At 50.2% G+C, this 15,392-nt stretch overlaps 1 protein-coding gene across 1 annotated transcript in view; it reads right to left on the bottom strand.

Moving 5' to 3' along the window:
• Positions 1–15,387, bottom strand: part of UBE2O (ubiquitin conjugating enzyme E2 O) — a gene marked incomplete at its 5' end in the record, with an annotated part of 57,702 nt that extends 42,315 nt beyond the window's left edge. The window contains one exon of the mRNA XM_040456775.1: positions 15,124–15,387. Within this exon, the coding sequence (XP_040312709.1) occupies positions 15,124–15,387 (264 nt within the window). The remainder of the gene's footprint in view (positions 1–15,123) is intronic.
• Positions 15,388–15,392: the final 5 nt, after the last annotated feature.

A 15,392-nucleotide genomic window follows, 5' to 3' on the forward strand; every position in this document is an offset into this window, starting at 1 on the left:
AAAGAAAGAAAGAAAGAAAGAAAGAAAGAAAGAAAGAAAGAAAGAAAAACGTACATAATGGCTCCCCAACTCCCTTCTGATCATCTGAGACCCTGGGCATGTGGACAGCCACTGCTCCAGCCCAGTTGTGTTACACCTGCTTTCCCTGCCACTCCTAAATGCCCTTAATGGCTCTTGCCTGCCACCATCTGAGAAATCTGTCCCTGGGGCGCCTGGGTGGCTCAGTCAGATAAGCATCCGACTCTTGATTTCAGCTCAGGTCACAATCTCATGGTTCATAGGTTCAAGCCCTGAGCTCCACAGATCCTGCTTGGGATCCTCTCTCTCTCTCTCTCTCTCTCTCTCAGCCCCTCCCTGCTCACTCGTGCTCGCACTCTCTCAAAATAAATAAACTTAAAACAATTTTTTTTTCAACGTTTATTTATTTTTGGGACAGAGAGAGACAAAGCATGAACAGGGGAGGGGCAGAGAGAGAGGGAGACACAGAATCGGAAACAGGCTCCAGGCTCTGAGCCATCAGCCCAGGGCCCGACGCGGGGCTCGAACCCACGGACCGCGAGATCATGACCTGGCTGAAGTCGGACGCTTAACCGACTGCGCCACCCAGGCGCCCCATAAATAAACTTTAAAAAAATAAAGAAAGAAAGAAAGGAATAAAGAAAGAAAGAGCAACCTTCCCCAACCTCCCTCTACCTGTCTATCCCTACTGCTCTAACTCAAAGTGCCCTGACTGCTCTCCGATTCAATAGTCCTCATTGTACTTGGGAGTCAGGTCCCAAGGTCAAACTGAGCATCGTCAAAATTATCCTTAAAAAGCTCCTTAAAGCTATCAGTAAGTCCTCCAACACACCAACTTTCCCTCTGGCACTGGAATAGGTTGCTGCTTTGTTCACTGAATACTAGAGGAAGTTATTGGTTCACACGTAGGGGCCATTTTGTATGAAAACCGGCACTTTCAAAACTCTGCCGTGTGTGTGTGTGTGTGTGTGTGTGTGTGTGAGAGAGAGAGAGAGAGAGAGAGAGAGAGAGAGAGGGAGGGAGGGAGAGGGAGGGAGAGGGAGGGAGAGGGAGAGACAGAGAGACAGACAGAGAGAGAGAAATGCCACGCAAATTAAATGCACAAAAGATAGAACTCGCCAGCACTGCAAAAGCTCCTAACTGGTCCCCAGGCTTCCCAGATCCCACCCCCCTCCCCCAATTCCATCTTAGGAAATGCTGCCACGCGATTCACCGCAAACTGTGAAGTGGCTCTTCATCACGTGGAAAAACACCAACAACACAAAGCCAAACTCCAGACAGAGGCTGTCATCCAAAGACCCTTACCCCACAGAAGCCGTGTGCTGCGCAGTCCCGGAGGGGCAGCAGACCTTGTGGCTGTGGGGGCACCTGCCTGGGCTGCACCCAAACTCTCCTTCGCTACACATAAAATAGGAACACCTACGCCACAGGGTTCTCCCGGAGGGCCCTAAACAGCCCCCCACGTGAAGTGATCGCAACACACCGAGAGCACAACAGGACGTGAGAAATGCTGTCACCACCACCGGCGACCGGAGCCAGCCCGGCTAACGGGTGCTCCCTCTCGCCTGCCTCCTCCTTCCACCCCACTGCCAGCTCAGCCGTCCTGGGCGCATGCTCCGGGGGTCCTGAGACCCCCTTCGGGAGGTCCCAAGTCAAAACCTTTCCGCAGTCCCATTAAGATGGAATCTGCCTTTGGCACTCTCGTCCTCTCTCAAGTCCACGGTGGAACCTGCCAGAGGCCACGCGGCGTAACGATGTCCCTGCTCTGATGGCCAGAACGAGTGCCTGGGTATTCTTAGGGCTTAAGTTTTGCTTTCACTTTGCACGTGCAAATACTGATACAACCCATATAAATAAAAGCTCCTTGGGATCGTCAATAATTTTTAAGTGTAAAGGAGTTCCAAGGGCCTGAGTGAACTATTTCTCCCAAATGTGTGAACTCGTCCTGCGCCTGTCTTTCTTCACGTTGATCTTTCCGCTCAGGATGCGCTTCCCTCCCACCACTGTTGTTCCAAATTCTTCTCACCTTCCAAGGCCTAACTCAAAAGCTGCCTGCATGAAAGCTCTTCCTAAAGTTCTCCCACCAGTCTCCGCTTCCCCCACTTTCCCCCCCCCCCCCCCCCCCCCCCCCCCCCCCCCCCGCAATGTTGTCTGTGCCTCCAGACGGGACTCAGCAGCCTCTACCTTCCACGTACCCCATTCACCCGTTAAACAAGGACCACCGGGCACCGGCTCTGGGCCAGTCTCTGTTCAGGCACGGAGAGCAGGGAACGGTTCGCTTCTGCCCTCTGCCCTTCTGGCTGGGGAGACAGTAAACAAAGAAACGAGGCAATGAAATCTCAAATAATGCTAGATGCTCTGAAGAAAACAAAACTGAGCAAGGGACTGGAGGGTTTTCTCTCCCACCAGAACGCCAGCCAACGCATGAGCCACTACAGACAGAAGAATGTAAAATGTTTCCTAAGAATTTTTATACTGATTGCATATCGGTATGGTGTCTTGGTAGAACAGGTCACATAAAACTTATTAAATGTAATGTCACCTGTTTCTGTTTACCTTTTCTTTTCTTTTTTTCAAAGTAGGCTTCACGCCCAGCACGGAGCCCAATGTAGGGCTTAAACTCACAACCCTGAGATCAAGAGCTGAGCTGAAATCAAGAGCTGGATGCTTAACCAACTGAGCCACCCAGGCGCCCCTCTATTTACTCTCTCAAACGTGGCTCCTGTCGAGTTTAAAATTACAGACGTGGCTCACACTGTATTTCCATCAGTCAGGTCTCTTCTAGAGCAGAGATCGGCAAACTATGGCCTCTAGGCCAAATCCAGCCTGCTGCCTGTTTGAAATAAGATTTTACTGGAACACAGCCATGCCCCCTCGCTCCCTTATTGTCTCTGAATGTTTTCACGCTGCAATGGCAAAGTTGACCAGTCGTGAAGGAGACAGTATAGCCCGCTAAGCCTAAAATATTTACTATCTGGCCCTTTACAGAAAGAACGCTGGTCCCTGATCTAGAGTGCAGGGCCTGTGTAGGGGTGTTCTCTGTACTCCCACAGCACCCAGCCGGCAAAAAGGGCCTGTGCTCTGGCAGCATAGACACCCAGGCTCTGCCCCTCGCTAGCTGTGTGGCTTTGGGCGAGTTACAGGCATTCTCTAGGTTTTAGGCTCTCCCTCTCTAACATGGGGACACTGGCCACTTTAGGGAAGGAGTAAGATGATGATACGTGTAAAGCATTTGTTACACCGCCTGGCACACGGCAGGAATCCACTGCTACTGGATGGATATGTATATATTAAAAAAAAGCAAGTTTCAATCATTTTCCTCTTGGACTGGTTGCATTCTTCTCGTAACAACAATCATATGTGCATCCTAAGAAGAAATGAAATCCAGCAAAACCCTTAGCGGCAACTGTGCATTAATACCGGTCAGTAGGCAATGGGGGGAGGGGGAGGGGGAGGGAGAAGCAGGTGTTTCCAACAGGAACACTAGGCTCTGAAAGCACTGCCTGGTTATTAGAGGTACTTATTGTCTCTTCTCTCCTGCCGCCCCCCTTTTGATAATTTCTGGCATTACCACTGCTACCAGAAGACTAAGGCAGAGGGGAGACAAAAACCTCAAACCAGTTACACGCACAGTTTGAGGGCGGGTGACGGGGGTCACACCTGAACCTACAGACATCAACAGGGTTTCTGAAGGACCTACACTGTCAGTTCAATTCCGAGGACAGTCCCAACCAGCAGAATCAGCGTCCCAGGGGGCAGGTTAGACGTGCACACTCTCAGATGCACCCCTGGCCATTTCAGAAGACTGCATTAACAAGAGCCCCAGGCAAGGCCACACACATTAGCCTTCCAGAAGTGCTGCTCTGGATTCCATGGATCCACGCTCTCCCCATTCTCCCGGCACCCCTGGTGAGCCGTGTTAATAGATGGTGCCTGATTCTTTCAGAGTAACAGGCCGGGCACAGGCACGCCAACTCCAGGCTGCGCTCTCTAGGATGCCCCAGAGCACCGAGGCGGGCAGAGCACAGAGCCCAAGCTGCGCTCCCAGGCAATGCACCGCTGGGGCCCTGTCCTGTTTCCAGCAAAAGCAGGCTCACACTAAAGACCCAAAACCATCTCCTAAGGTGAGGGCTGTTGGGCTGCTCTCCATTCATGACCTCACACGTGTGAACGTAGGTCTCGCAAGTGTCTTCTTCAGCTGGGTTGTTACAGCTGCCCCTGACGACAGCCTTGAGATGGGCATCGTCCCCATTTCGTAAGCTGAGAAACTGAGGCTCAGAGACGGTGAAGGCTTCCACCAAAGTCTTGAAGTTACTGTGGGCGCTAGAACTTGGGCGGCTTCTAAATGTTGAACTGGTGCTTTTTCCAGATCATTCAGAGCTTGCACGAGGACCTAAAGGAAACCCAGAATGGCACCAACCAGGGAGAGTCTCTACTGGCTTCGTGAGGCACAGCCTCTTAGTTCTCATCCCAGGCCATGCTCCTAGGGAGCCTGTGGCCAGGAGAGTGTCTCAATTCCTGCTAGGTTTTAATCCCAGACACAGCTGCATTTCGGCCGTAGCCGACACCAGCTCTGGCTAGCTTTATCCTAGCCCACTGGGCTCATGCTCTGCCTGGGGAGCTTCTGATGGAAGTTGCTGAAACGGTCAACTACAACACGGTGTATTTTTGATTAATCTGCTCTTCCTGGTGTTAGGATACCCACATGTCTCAGTCTGGAGCAATTATTCATAGTGCTCTCGAAAGAGCCCAGCTTGGACGATAAATTACATGGGCAACCTACCTAGTACCCTAAGGGGACGTGTCAGCTGGCGAGGTGCCCGCATAGCTCCAGCACAGATCATGAAGCGTCTGGAAAAAGGCTAAGAATACTCTTTGTAGGTGAATGGGAAGGATCTGGTCATTAACTCAAACAAACGCCTCCCACGAAACTAGACGTGAGCCATTCAAAATATAAGCTTTCACAGCATATCAGGAGTCACTGTCTTTGTCTCTCAAGAAGCTTCCAATCCAGGGAGAGAGACCTCAAGTGTGTCACGTTAAGTGCCATGGGGCATCAGTGGAAGAGAACGGCACAAGTGAACCGGGGAAACAGATTAGATGCAGTCTACTGAAGGGGCAGAAGATTAAGCACGACACGCAGACGAGGAGCCTTGAGTGACAAGCTAAGGCGTGTCAGGAGGCTGGGTCCCGACACAATCCAACAGCCATTCAGAAGGTCAGCCTGTGGCACTGCACACTGGGCTGCAGAGGGCTAGAGGCAGGGAGACCAGGCGAGATCAGTCCAGGCGCAACACGGTCAGAGTGAGCTCGTGTTGCAGAAAGGAAATGCAGAGGAGGCAAGAGGCATTTCAAACAAAGATTTGATGACAAATTAGAATGGGAGGCTGACACCAGAGGCACGGGCAATGAAAGAACAGACAAACTGGATTCATGAATATTTAAAAAAACATATTATAACGCATTAAAAGACAGTATCAACTGAATAAAAAAGGCAACCCACAGAATGGGAAAAAATATTCGCAAGTCATATATCTGATAAGGGATTAATATCCAGAATATATACAGAACTCCTACAACCCAACAACAAAAAACCGCCAAATAACCCCATTCAAAAATGGGCAAACGATTTGAATAAACGCTTCCTCAAAGATATTTAAGTGACCGAGAAGCATGTGAAAGGATGCCCAACATCACCCATCCTTAGGGAAACGCAAATCAAAACTACAGTGAGACACTACCTTACACCCATTACGATGGCTGAAATAAAACAGAGAGAGAGAGAGAGAGAGAGAGAGAGAGAGAGAGGAGAGAGCGCGCACAAATGACAAACACTGGCCATAGAGAAACCGGGATCCTTGCGCACGGCTGGGGGGGAACATGAGATGATGCAGCTGCTGTGGAGCACAGTAGGCCAGCTGTTCAAAAAAGTACACATACAACTACCGCATGGCCCAGCAATCCCACCTCTGGGGATACACCCAAAAGAACCGGAAGTGGGATCTCGAAGAGGTATCTGCACGCCTGTGTTCGTGAGCTGCGTTACTCGGGACGGCTAAAGCAGGAAAGCAACCCAGGTGTCCACCGACAGATGAAGAGCCAGGCTGAAAGCTGTGATACATACAGTGGAATCTCATTCAGCCTTTAGAACGAAGGAAATTCTGCCGTCTGCTACAGCATGGATGAGTCTTAGGGATATTATTCTAAGCGAAGTGACAGTTCACATCAGAAAGTAGAACGATGGTAGCCAGGGGCTGGAGTGGGGAGAAACAGGGGGTTATTGTTCGGTGGGCACCAAGTTTCAGTCTTACAGAATGAAAAGAGGTCTGGAGATGGATGACGGGGGTGGCTGCACGTTACGAATGCATTTAATACCACTGAATTGCACACTTAAATTAGAATGGGCGCCCAAGAAGGTAAATTTCAAATGATCCCAAACGTCTGAATTTTAGAAGACGCAAGCTTAAGCATTCAGAGCCGCCCGCTGTCACGTCTGCTTCTGGCTTATCACACGACTCAGGAGAACATATATTTACATACACAGGTGAAGCACAGAGAACAGAATGTTAACTGCTAACTCATCATCATTGGTAATTAATACTCTTTGGCCTAGTCTTTCGGCTTCTCTGTATACTTGAAGATTTTTCATGATCAAAAGTTGGAACTGGGGGTGGGAAGGGCAGTTACACTTATGAAACTTCACACCCACAAAGTCTGAAGTTCTAGATGACAGGAGGGAGCCGTCAGGTCCACGGTGGGGACTGCGGAGCGGGTGTGGAAGCTGAGTGCGAGAGCCAGCTGCAGCCACGAGAGTGAACAAAAGTACCGAAGATAGGAAGGTGGTGAGGGGAGTGAGAACGTGGTATGTGGAGAAGTCTCACAGAGGTAAGAGGAAAAAGCTAAAGAGAAGGGGCACCTGGGAGGCTCAGTCGCTTAAGCATCCAAGTCTTGATCTTGGCTCAGGTCATGATCTCACAGTTCGGGAGATTGAGGCCCGTGTCGGGCTCCACTGACAGTGTGGAGCCTGCTTGGGTTTCTCTCTCTCCCTCTCTCTTTCTCAAAATAAATAAATAACTCTTAAAACAAAACAAAAACCACAAAGGCTAAAGGGAAAAATTCAGTATGGTTGGGTATATGGAACCCAACGAAAGTAAGTTTCCAGTAACAGGGCAGGACCGACCACAATCAACAAGGCTGATGGACCAAAAGGACAAGGACTAGGGAGAAGTCAGCAAATACAGTGACCAGGAATCCATTAGTCCTTTGTGACCTTCAGAAGAGCCATTCACATCCAGTGGTGAGAGGCCAGAGGAAGGCTAAGAGGTCGTGAGGAAATGGCGGCAGATACCTCTTGCAGCATACTGGAGGTAGGGAGAGCAGCTTTCTTCTTTGGCTTGAAGATGGTACCATCAACCTTCAGGGCCCTCAAACTCCCTTAAGTAATTGAACAGTCAGAGCAGACAAATAAGGGGATGCTTTCAGCACAGACTCTGTTCCTGATCCTCCTGGAAGCCACACAAGACACAGATGCGTGTGTGTGTCCCTTCCTACCTGCACTTAAGGGGCTAGCAAGAAGTGCCGTGGACATGCCTGTCACAACAACTTCACCGACCGTCATCACAGCAGCATCTCCCACAAAAAAAAAAAGATCAAAATGAAAACAAGACGAAGCACCTCATCAGAGCTGCTGAGTGTCAAAGACCAGCTCTCACTTGCAGGATGTAAATGAAGAACATGCTCTTTTCAAATTTTATTTTAACGTTTATTTTTGAGAGAGACAGAGACACAGTGCGAGCTGGGGAGGGGCAGAGAGAGAGGGGGACACAGAATCTGAAGCAGGCTCCGGGCTCGGAGCTGTCGTATCAGCCCAGGGCCCAGCGCGGGACTTGAACTCACCAACTGCAACCTGAGCCGAAGTCAGCAGCTTAACCACTGAGTGTCATCACCCAGGCACCCCAGAACACTCTTTTTAAGACTGCAGAAAATCTCTCCTGCTTGCTGGGGGTTTTCATTTTATTGTTGGATAGAATCAAATATGTTTTCTTTTCTATTTTTTTTTTTAAGCAATATACAGTATCTTAAATTCAAAAAAAATTTAAATTATCATAGCTAGAATGAATCCTCACCGGACATAGCTAGGTTACTTTGATCTTTTTTTTTTTTTTTTTTTTTTAGATTTTTATTTATTTATTTATTTTTTAACTAATGGCTACATCCAACTGGGGCTCGAACTTAAAGCTCCAAGATCAAGACTGCATGCTCAGGAGGCCTGGGTTTCTCAGTCGGTTAAGTGTCCGACTTCAGCTCAGGTCATGAGCTTACAGTTTGTGGGTTCAAGCCCCGCGTCAGGCTCCCTGCTGACAGCTAGGAGCCTGGAGCCTGCTTCCCTCTCTCCCTCCCCAGTACATGCTCTCTCTCTCTCAAATAAATATAAACATTAAAAAAAATTTTTTTTAATAAAAAAAATTAAAAAAAAAAAAGAGTTGCATGAGCCAGCTGGGCACCCCTATGCTATTGATTTAAACCCAAAGTGATCTGATAAGTGTTGTATTCCTTCGACCCAGCTACAAAAAATTAGGTGTTTCAGTCTCAAAATAGGCAAATCCCTCGGCCAACCAGTCAACCAGATTTAACCCCAAAAGGCCATTTGTTCCAGTACATGCTGCCTAGCTGAATACTTCTGAACAGTGTATCATCTGCCTCAATGTTTAAGTCAAAAACTTGTTTTTCACAATCTTGCTTCAGAACAACACAGTATATCTGCAGGCAAAACTGACCAAAAGATCCATTCAACAAGGTCGGCCCTGGGTCGAAGGCTCAACCTCAGAGTGCAACTTAAGAGCAAAACGAGGGCGAACAACCCTGGAGTAGACAGACTTCAGAGGGCCATCCGTGAACATGACTCCATTTGATTCCGAAGTACAAAAATTTCCAGTAACCGTTTTGCTCTTCCCTGTCTGTGACCACACACGTGTCAGGTGGTTCCTACTAGAGCCCCCTGAGGCCAGCAGAAATGTCAGCGACGGAAGCAATTCGGAATGTGCACCCCGCTCACTAGAGCCGTGAGTGTGGGGCACGCAACACCCTTGAAAGCACCACCTTCTCAGTGGCGCCCAGCCACCGGGCAGGTGGAGTCTCAGAAGGAGCTACAGTTAAAAACACCAAAATCCTAGTAAGTGTAAGCGAGAGCATCTTGTAAATGGAAAAGCACGTTTCCCTCTTTCGATTATCCATGTGAATCAGCACCCTCCCATCCAGAAGCAGGCTAAGCTCTGGGCAGGGAAACTCTGAAAGCTTCCATCAATCGGAATAGGAGCACAGATCACGTCCTCCTCCCAGTTAAAACTGCAGAATGGCTCTTTAAAAAGACATCACCCTAAATCCAACTGTGAGGGGACCACCGGGGGCAGCTGACACTGATCATGGGCCCAGCGCTGTTGTGATGCTGATTCATGTTACGCACGATAACTGATAACCGCATCCCTTTTGTAAAGTACTGGCCCCGCAGAAGTTCCACTGGATTCCATGAGGCCCCTGGGTAAAACAGGAAAAAAGAGAGCAAGATTTCTCTTGATGGAACAGGAAAACGAAAAGAAAAAAAAAGAAGAGCAGGGATAACAGTGAAGTGGGAACGGGAAGGGCGCAACAGGACCTTTAATGTCCTAAAACAAGAAGAAGGCCGAGAGCACAGTCAGGTTCTGGGCGACTGAAGGAGAAGGAACTCAGCCTCTCTCCAAGGAGCCCTTCTGAACCGGTCTCATGACTCAGCATTCCCAGCGGGAGGGTGACAACAGCAGCAAGAGGGCGGACAGGTCTTTGGGGGCAGGAGGTCAAGCTGGATTTCCTAAGGCTGACCATTTCTAAGGCAACACAGAAACGCCCGTTCCCCAGACTTCTGGTCCAGGAGGTGCGGAGGGGACTAAACCAGCACTGGAATGAATCACACAGAGCTTGCTTTCATTCAACATCTAGGGGCGCTCACAGGTTCTCCAGAAATAAAATGTATGTTTTGACAATTATTTTGAGAATGACGGCGGGGCCAGGGAATGAAAAATGCAGAACAGAAGCACAGCACAAGGGCCAACCTGGCGCCTCCTCCCATCGTGTCCCCGGAGTGATCTCGCTCTCCCCTGGCCACCGGTACACCTTCCACCCATCCCAACACCCTGCTCCTCCCTCTCTCCTTACCTGGGGTTACCTCCTCTCCACTAAGACTTTCAAGTGTTTAATGACTGGATGATTAATACCGACCACAGGGTCTGTGACTCATGTTCAACCAGGGCACTTGATGCAGTAATGATCTATGAATGCTCAACTTAAACATTCTCAGGTGGGAACTACATTTACTTCAATTTGTATTCAGGTTCCTCCACTTATTAGCAGTGTGACATCGGACAAGTTACTTAACCTCTCTGCCCCTCAGTTTCCTCCTCTGAAACGTGCAGATAATAGCAGGACCTAATTCACAGGGTTATTGGGAGCACTGAGCGATATGCAGAAAGCACTGAGAGTGCCTGGCACACAGTAACACTACATAATGCTTATCCATATTATGTTAAAATACAAAAGCAATAACCTACCATCTTTGTAATTCATTCTTTTGGAAATTTCAAAAGATATCCTCCAGATTCTGGAAAATATGCACACGTATATGTTCATTCCATCCCTCTCCTGGAGGTTGGTGGACTTTTTGGCAGGTGTTACTTTAATTTTTTTTATTCTTTATTTTGGAGACAGTAGGGAGGGACAGAGGGAGGGACGCAGAGAGAGAGAGGGAGAGGGGGAGACAGAGGAGGGAAAGGGGAGAGGGGGGAGAGAGGGGGAGGAGTGGGAGAGGAAGGGGTGGAGAGGGAGCAGGGGGGGAGAGGGAGGGAAAGAGAGAGAGAGAGAGAGAGAGAGAGAGAGAATATCTTAAGCAGGCTCCACGCTCAGCACAGGGCATGATGTAGGGCTTGATCCCATGAGCCTGGGATCGTGACCCGGGCAGAAATCAAGAGTCAGATGCTCAACGCACGGAGCCACCCAGGCACCTCAGGCAGGTGTTACTTTAAAGGCGCATAAAGTTCAAGAGTATCTATAGAAGAGTCTTAAAAAGAAGTCCAATCTATAACCCACCAGGTCAAGAGCAACAACATGATCAATGAGGAACTCCTACACCACTGAAACAAACCCCTGTGGCGCACGTTTTGCCTCCCAAGGTGCCTCCTGGGTGTAGCGCCACTCTGTGACGCATGGAAGTGGTCTCCTGAAGGGACGGGGCAGGGGTGTCTGGCTCTGTCCGACGGACATCAGGTTGGTGTCTGCTAACAGCCAAGTGGCCACAGCACTCAGCTACGCTTCTGGTTCAGGCTCATTTCAGGGGCTAGGAAGACAGATCTTGTATTTTACTGCAGAGAGAAAATGAGGCAGTGACTAGGCCAAGGTCATTCAGAGTAGGTGACAGCTGGGAAGAGCACCCAAGGGTTTTGACTTCCAATGGCAGGTCACAAACACACACCCTTCTTCTGGTGAAAGTGCCCTTGAGCAAGGCGGCAAGTCAGACAGAGGCTCCATCACGGCACCGGGTCCCAGAAGTCAGAAGGGGGGAAACCAAAGGACAAAGAACAAAAAAGCACAGGGGAGCTGTGCGAGTCTACAAGTGCTGTGATCCCCTCTGAGTCAAGTGCAACGAGATGCACTCGGTCCTGCATCTTGGTTAACCTTCCATAACTTCTTCCTATTACATCACTAAGAACAATGACTTTTAATGGGTCCAGCACCCGGACGAGTGAAGCAAAGCCAGCTTCACATGCCATGATGCTACACCTAAACAGTTTTCCCAGTGGAAATGCTGGTCTGAGTAGAAGCCAAAAATAAACCGAAAAGCCAATTCCTGAGGGATGTGTCATGAGGGATGCCACACACACACACACACACACACACACACACACACACACACGGCCTTCGAAAAGCAGCGTGATCGCAGAGACAGCTTCATTTTGAGACATCAAATCTCAAACCAGGAGAGACTCTGAACGTTGTGGTAACTCAAAGCAAGGGACAGTGCACAAGAGATGGGAAAGCCAAAGCCTAAACAGGAAGCCCCCAAACTTGGACGGACAGACGGCAGTCTGTTCTCTTCCTTACAGGGGCCATTGTGTCCAACCATAACCGCTGGAGACCAGAAAGGCCCGCCGGGTCTAGCCAGTGCACGAGAAGGCAGAGAGACTACCGGCATTTGGCTTTACTCCAAAAGTTTACTCAAGGATGGTCGCTGATGGGGAAGGGGTCAGTCACAAAGGACACCCATGGCCAAACGGGGAAGTCTCAAGGAGTACCGTGCTGAAGGGGTCAGAAGATTGAGGGAAGAAAGGAGCACAAACTTCGTGTTTAAGTCCTAAAGAAGCTCAACGTTGGCTGCTGGAAGCCTCAGGAACTGGACCATAAATTCTGCAGTCTCCAAGGAAGAGCTACTTATTTGATTTCTGTTGATAAGTTTCACTGAAGGGGCCAGGAGGGGGCAGAACTTGTCGGCCAGCCTCTTCATGTCTCGTCATGAATTTGTTCCTTTCAAGCGTGCATCAAGAGACTAATATTACCCCTTTACTCATTGCCCAACAAATTAACCCGAAAACGACAGAAATACTCCACAGCCTACTGAACGCTCCACATTAAAAGGGTACTATTTTAAAAGATGCCAAGAGGTGGCAGCTTTAAAAAGAAATACGTTTCTCCACACCGTCAACCACGTTATTCTATCAGTAAATGGGTTCTCAGATCTCATAACCAAATCGGATGGAGTGGGCATCAGAACCTAAATGTTCAGCCTTGGTCTGAGAGTCTTTCCTTTACAGCCTCTACGGATTTCCAAGGAGAAGTGAGAAGAAGAGAAAAAAACAAAACTCTTCCTAAACCACTTCCGAAAGTGCAAGGTCCCAGGACCCACCCTACCGCCCCAGTCGGGTCATCTGTCCCTAGAGTTCCTGGGACCCTAGAGCTACTTCTCGGGTATACAACTCCCCTCCCCAACAAACCTACTCTCAAAGAACTGGGTCTTGCCATCCACAGATGGATGCTACGTGCCCCCATTTCCTAAGGTTCCCAGGCCCCTAAGCTCAGAAGCTACAGACGCTCCGGTGGCAAAGAAAACACCACCACCGGAGCTACGGTGGACTTCAACAAATTCAAAGCAAATCACCAGAGGCCACCTTCAAGATATATCCAAGCTGGTGCCTTACCTTACAGTTATTTTCTGCTTAATTCCTAAATAGGTATTTTAAGCCCAACTCTGTAGATAATTACACATGGTGGAAGGAGGCGGGCAGAACATAACCGTAAACAAAGTTAACCACCAAAGTCAAGATGAACAGGAACCGACAACTGATAAACATGGCAGCTCCCGGTAGTGAACTTGGCCGGGCAGCCTGAGTCCCGGGGCAGGAGGCCGTGACACGGTGAAATGAGTTGCCTTCCGAAAGTCACAAACCTCTGGAGAAGATGGTCAGGGCAAAACATTTTTTGTTTAAAGGAAAAAAAAAAAAAAAAAAACCTGCAGAAAGACATTAGCAACCATGTGCTAGTAAGACAATGCAGAAACACGGCATAAAGACCAAAAAAAAATCGTCTTTCCGACGTAATAACACCGATGGGAATTGGTAACGAGCATTCCGCTATAGAAAGTAGTATTTCCCACATACTTTTGTGTTTGTTTGTTTGTTTTTGCACACGAACTTGTCATTTTCTTTCAGTCGGGGCAGCCACTGCCTGATTGGCATTTCTCTGAGGGGAAGCCAGGGGACCCGCGTGCGTGCGGACTTCGGGGTCTTGGGGAGGCACGCGCACTGGCCAGCAGAAAGACTCTGCTGCTACCAAGGGTCACTTCTGCCCCGGGGAAGTGGTTCGCAGGCTCTTCCTGGGAGAGCGGCCTTTCCCCTGCCAGAGCTGTTATCACAGACCCCCTTGGTAGGGTGGCCTTTGTCTCCCAGCGTGTGAGAAACCCAGATGAACTTCTCAAGCGCCCTCCCTTGAAATCACACCTGTCAACAGCACAGGCCTGATTCCTGCTTAGAAATGTTTTCTGGCAGGGGAGGAAGAGGACGAGATGAAGAAGGGGTGAAAGATACAAGGGTGTGTGCCTGGGTGGGAACCGCGATAGGAGTTCACACTCAGGAAAACAAGACACAGGAAGCCACCAGGCCAACCTGGGTTCAAGGTTTCGGGTTTAAGACGATGCACCCCTTTGCTGGTAAAGACTGCAATATTCACCAGCCTCACCCCAGTACCGTATGGGAGTCTGAGGCGTGCCTCCAGCCTCAGGTCAGGAAAAACCCTTCGGGCTTCCGAACGGGTGGCTCTTTTCCATCCATGGTTCTGTAGTATTTTTTTCAAGAAGTCCAACTGCACTTGGGAGTCATCAATTCCAGTCGCAGCTGTCACATCCCCCCCTTCCCGTACTATTAATATCACGGCTCTGATTGTTAATGACTTTACTCACAAAGTTCCCCGCAGCAATTACAATGAGGCAACAAGGCTGGGGTTTTTTTGTTTTTTTTTTGTTTTTGTTTTTGTTTTTTTTAAAGAGGGGTTGGGGTTTCTTTACCCATAATAACGCATTCTGTCATTTGGGGAACTTCTCGGGCTTATCCGTCGCCCGAGATTTTCACCTCTACCTTTGTTTTGGACCGCCCACAACCCTTCCCTGCACGGACCCGGCACGGCCTTCCTTTCGGGATGCACAATGCAGTAATGTAGCTCCTTGGGGGTCAGCAAAACGCCGCACTGGTGTCATGCCGAGCGTGCCTCAGAGTCTGAGAAGTTCCCCCACGGTAGTGGGTCCACATAATCTTGAGGCCGACACCGCAGCACGGCCAGGCGTGGAAGCCCCTTCGCGGGCGGAGGGGGGCGGGGGTGGGGGGGAAGCGCGGCGCCCGGTGGCCCGGGGCTGGTGCAATGACTTTGCACCGGAGCGTCCCCTCCGCGGAGGCTTGTCCTCCCACCTCGGCCCACTGCGGCTGCACCACGCCGGCCAGCGCCTCGCGCGCCTCCCCTCCCCGGCCTAGGGCTCCTGCAGCAACTCCCGTCCCCGCGTCGGCCCCGGACCCCGGCCCCCCGGCCCGCCCGCCGCACCTTGGTCTCCTTCACGTGCTGCTTGACGCCCTCCGGGTACCACTGGACGCGCACGTAGCCGCGGCGCAGCGGGCTGGCCCGGCCCTCCTCGTGGCCCGCGCCCCCCGCCTCGGAGCAGCCCGAGCTCCCGCGGCCCTCCTCCTCGCCCTCCGAGTCCGAGTCCTCTCCGTGGATGAGGCGCACCAGCCCGAAGTGCACCGAGCCGCGGTAACGGCCCGACACCAGGTCGTGAGAGAAGAGCAGCCGCTGCGAGCCGGCTTCGGGGCCGG

Source organism: Herpailurus yagouaroundi, unplaced genomic scaffold (assembly GCF_014898765.1).
Source record: "Herpailurus yagouaroundi ecotype Mexico unplaced genomic scaffold, PumYag 217, whole genome shotgun sequence".
NCBI classification, from domain to species: Eukaryota; Metazoa; Chordata; class Mammalia; order Carnivora; family Felidae; genus Herpailurus; species Herpailurus yagouaroundi.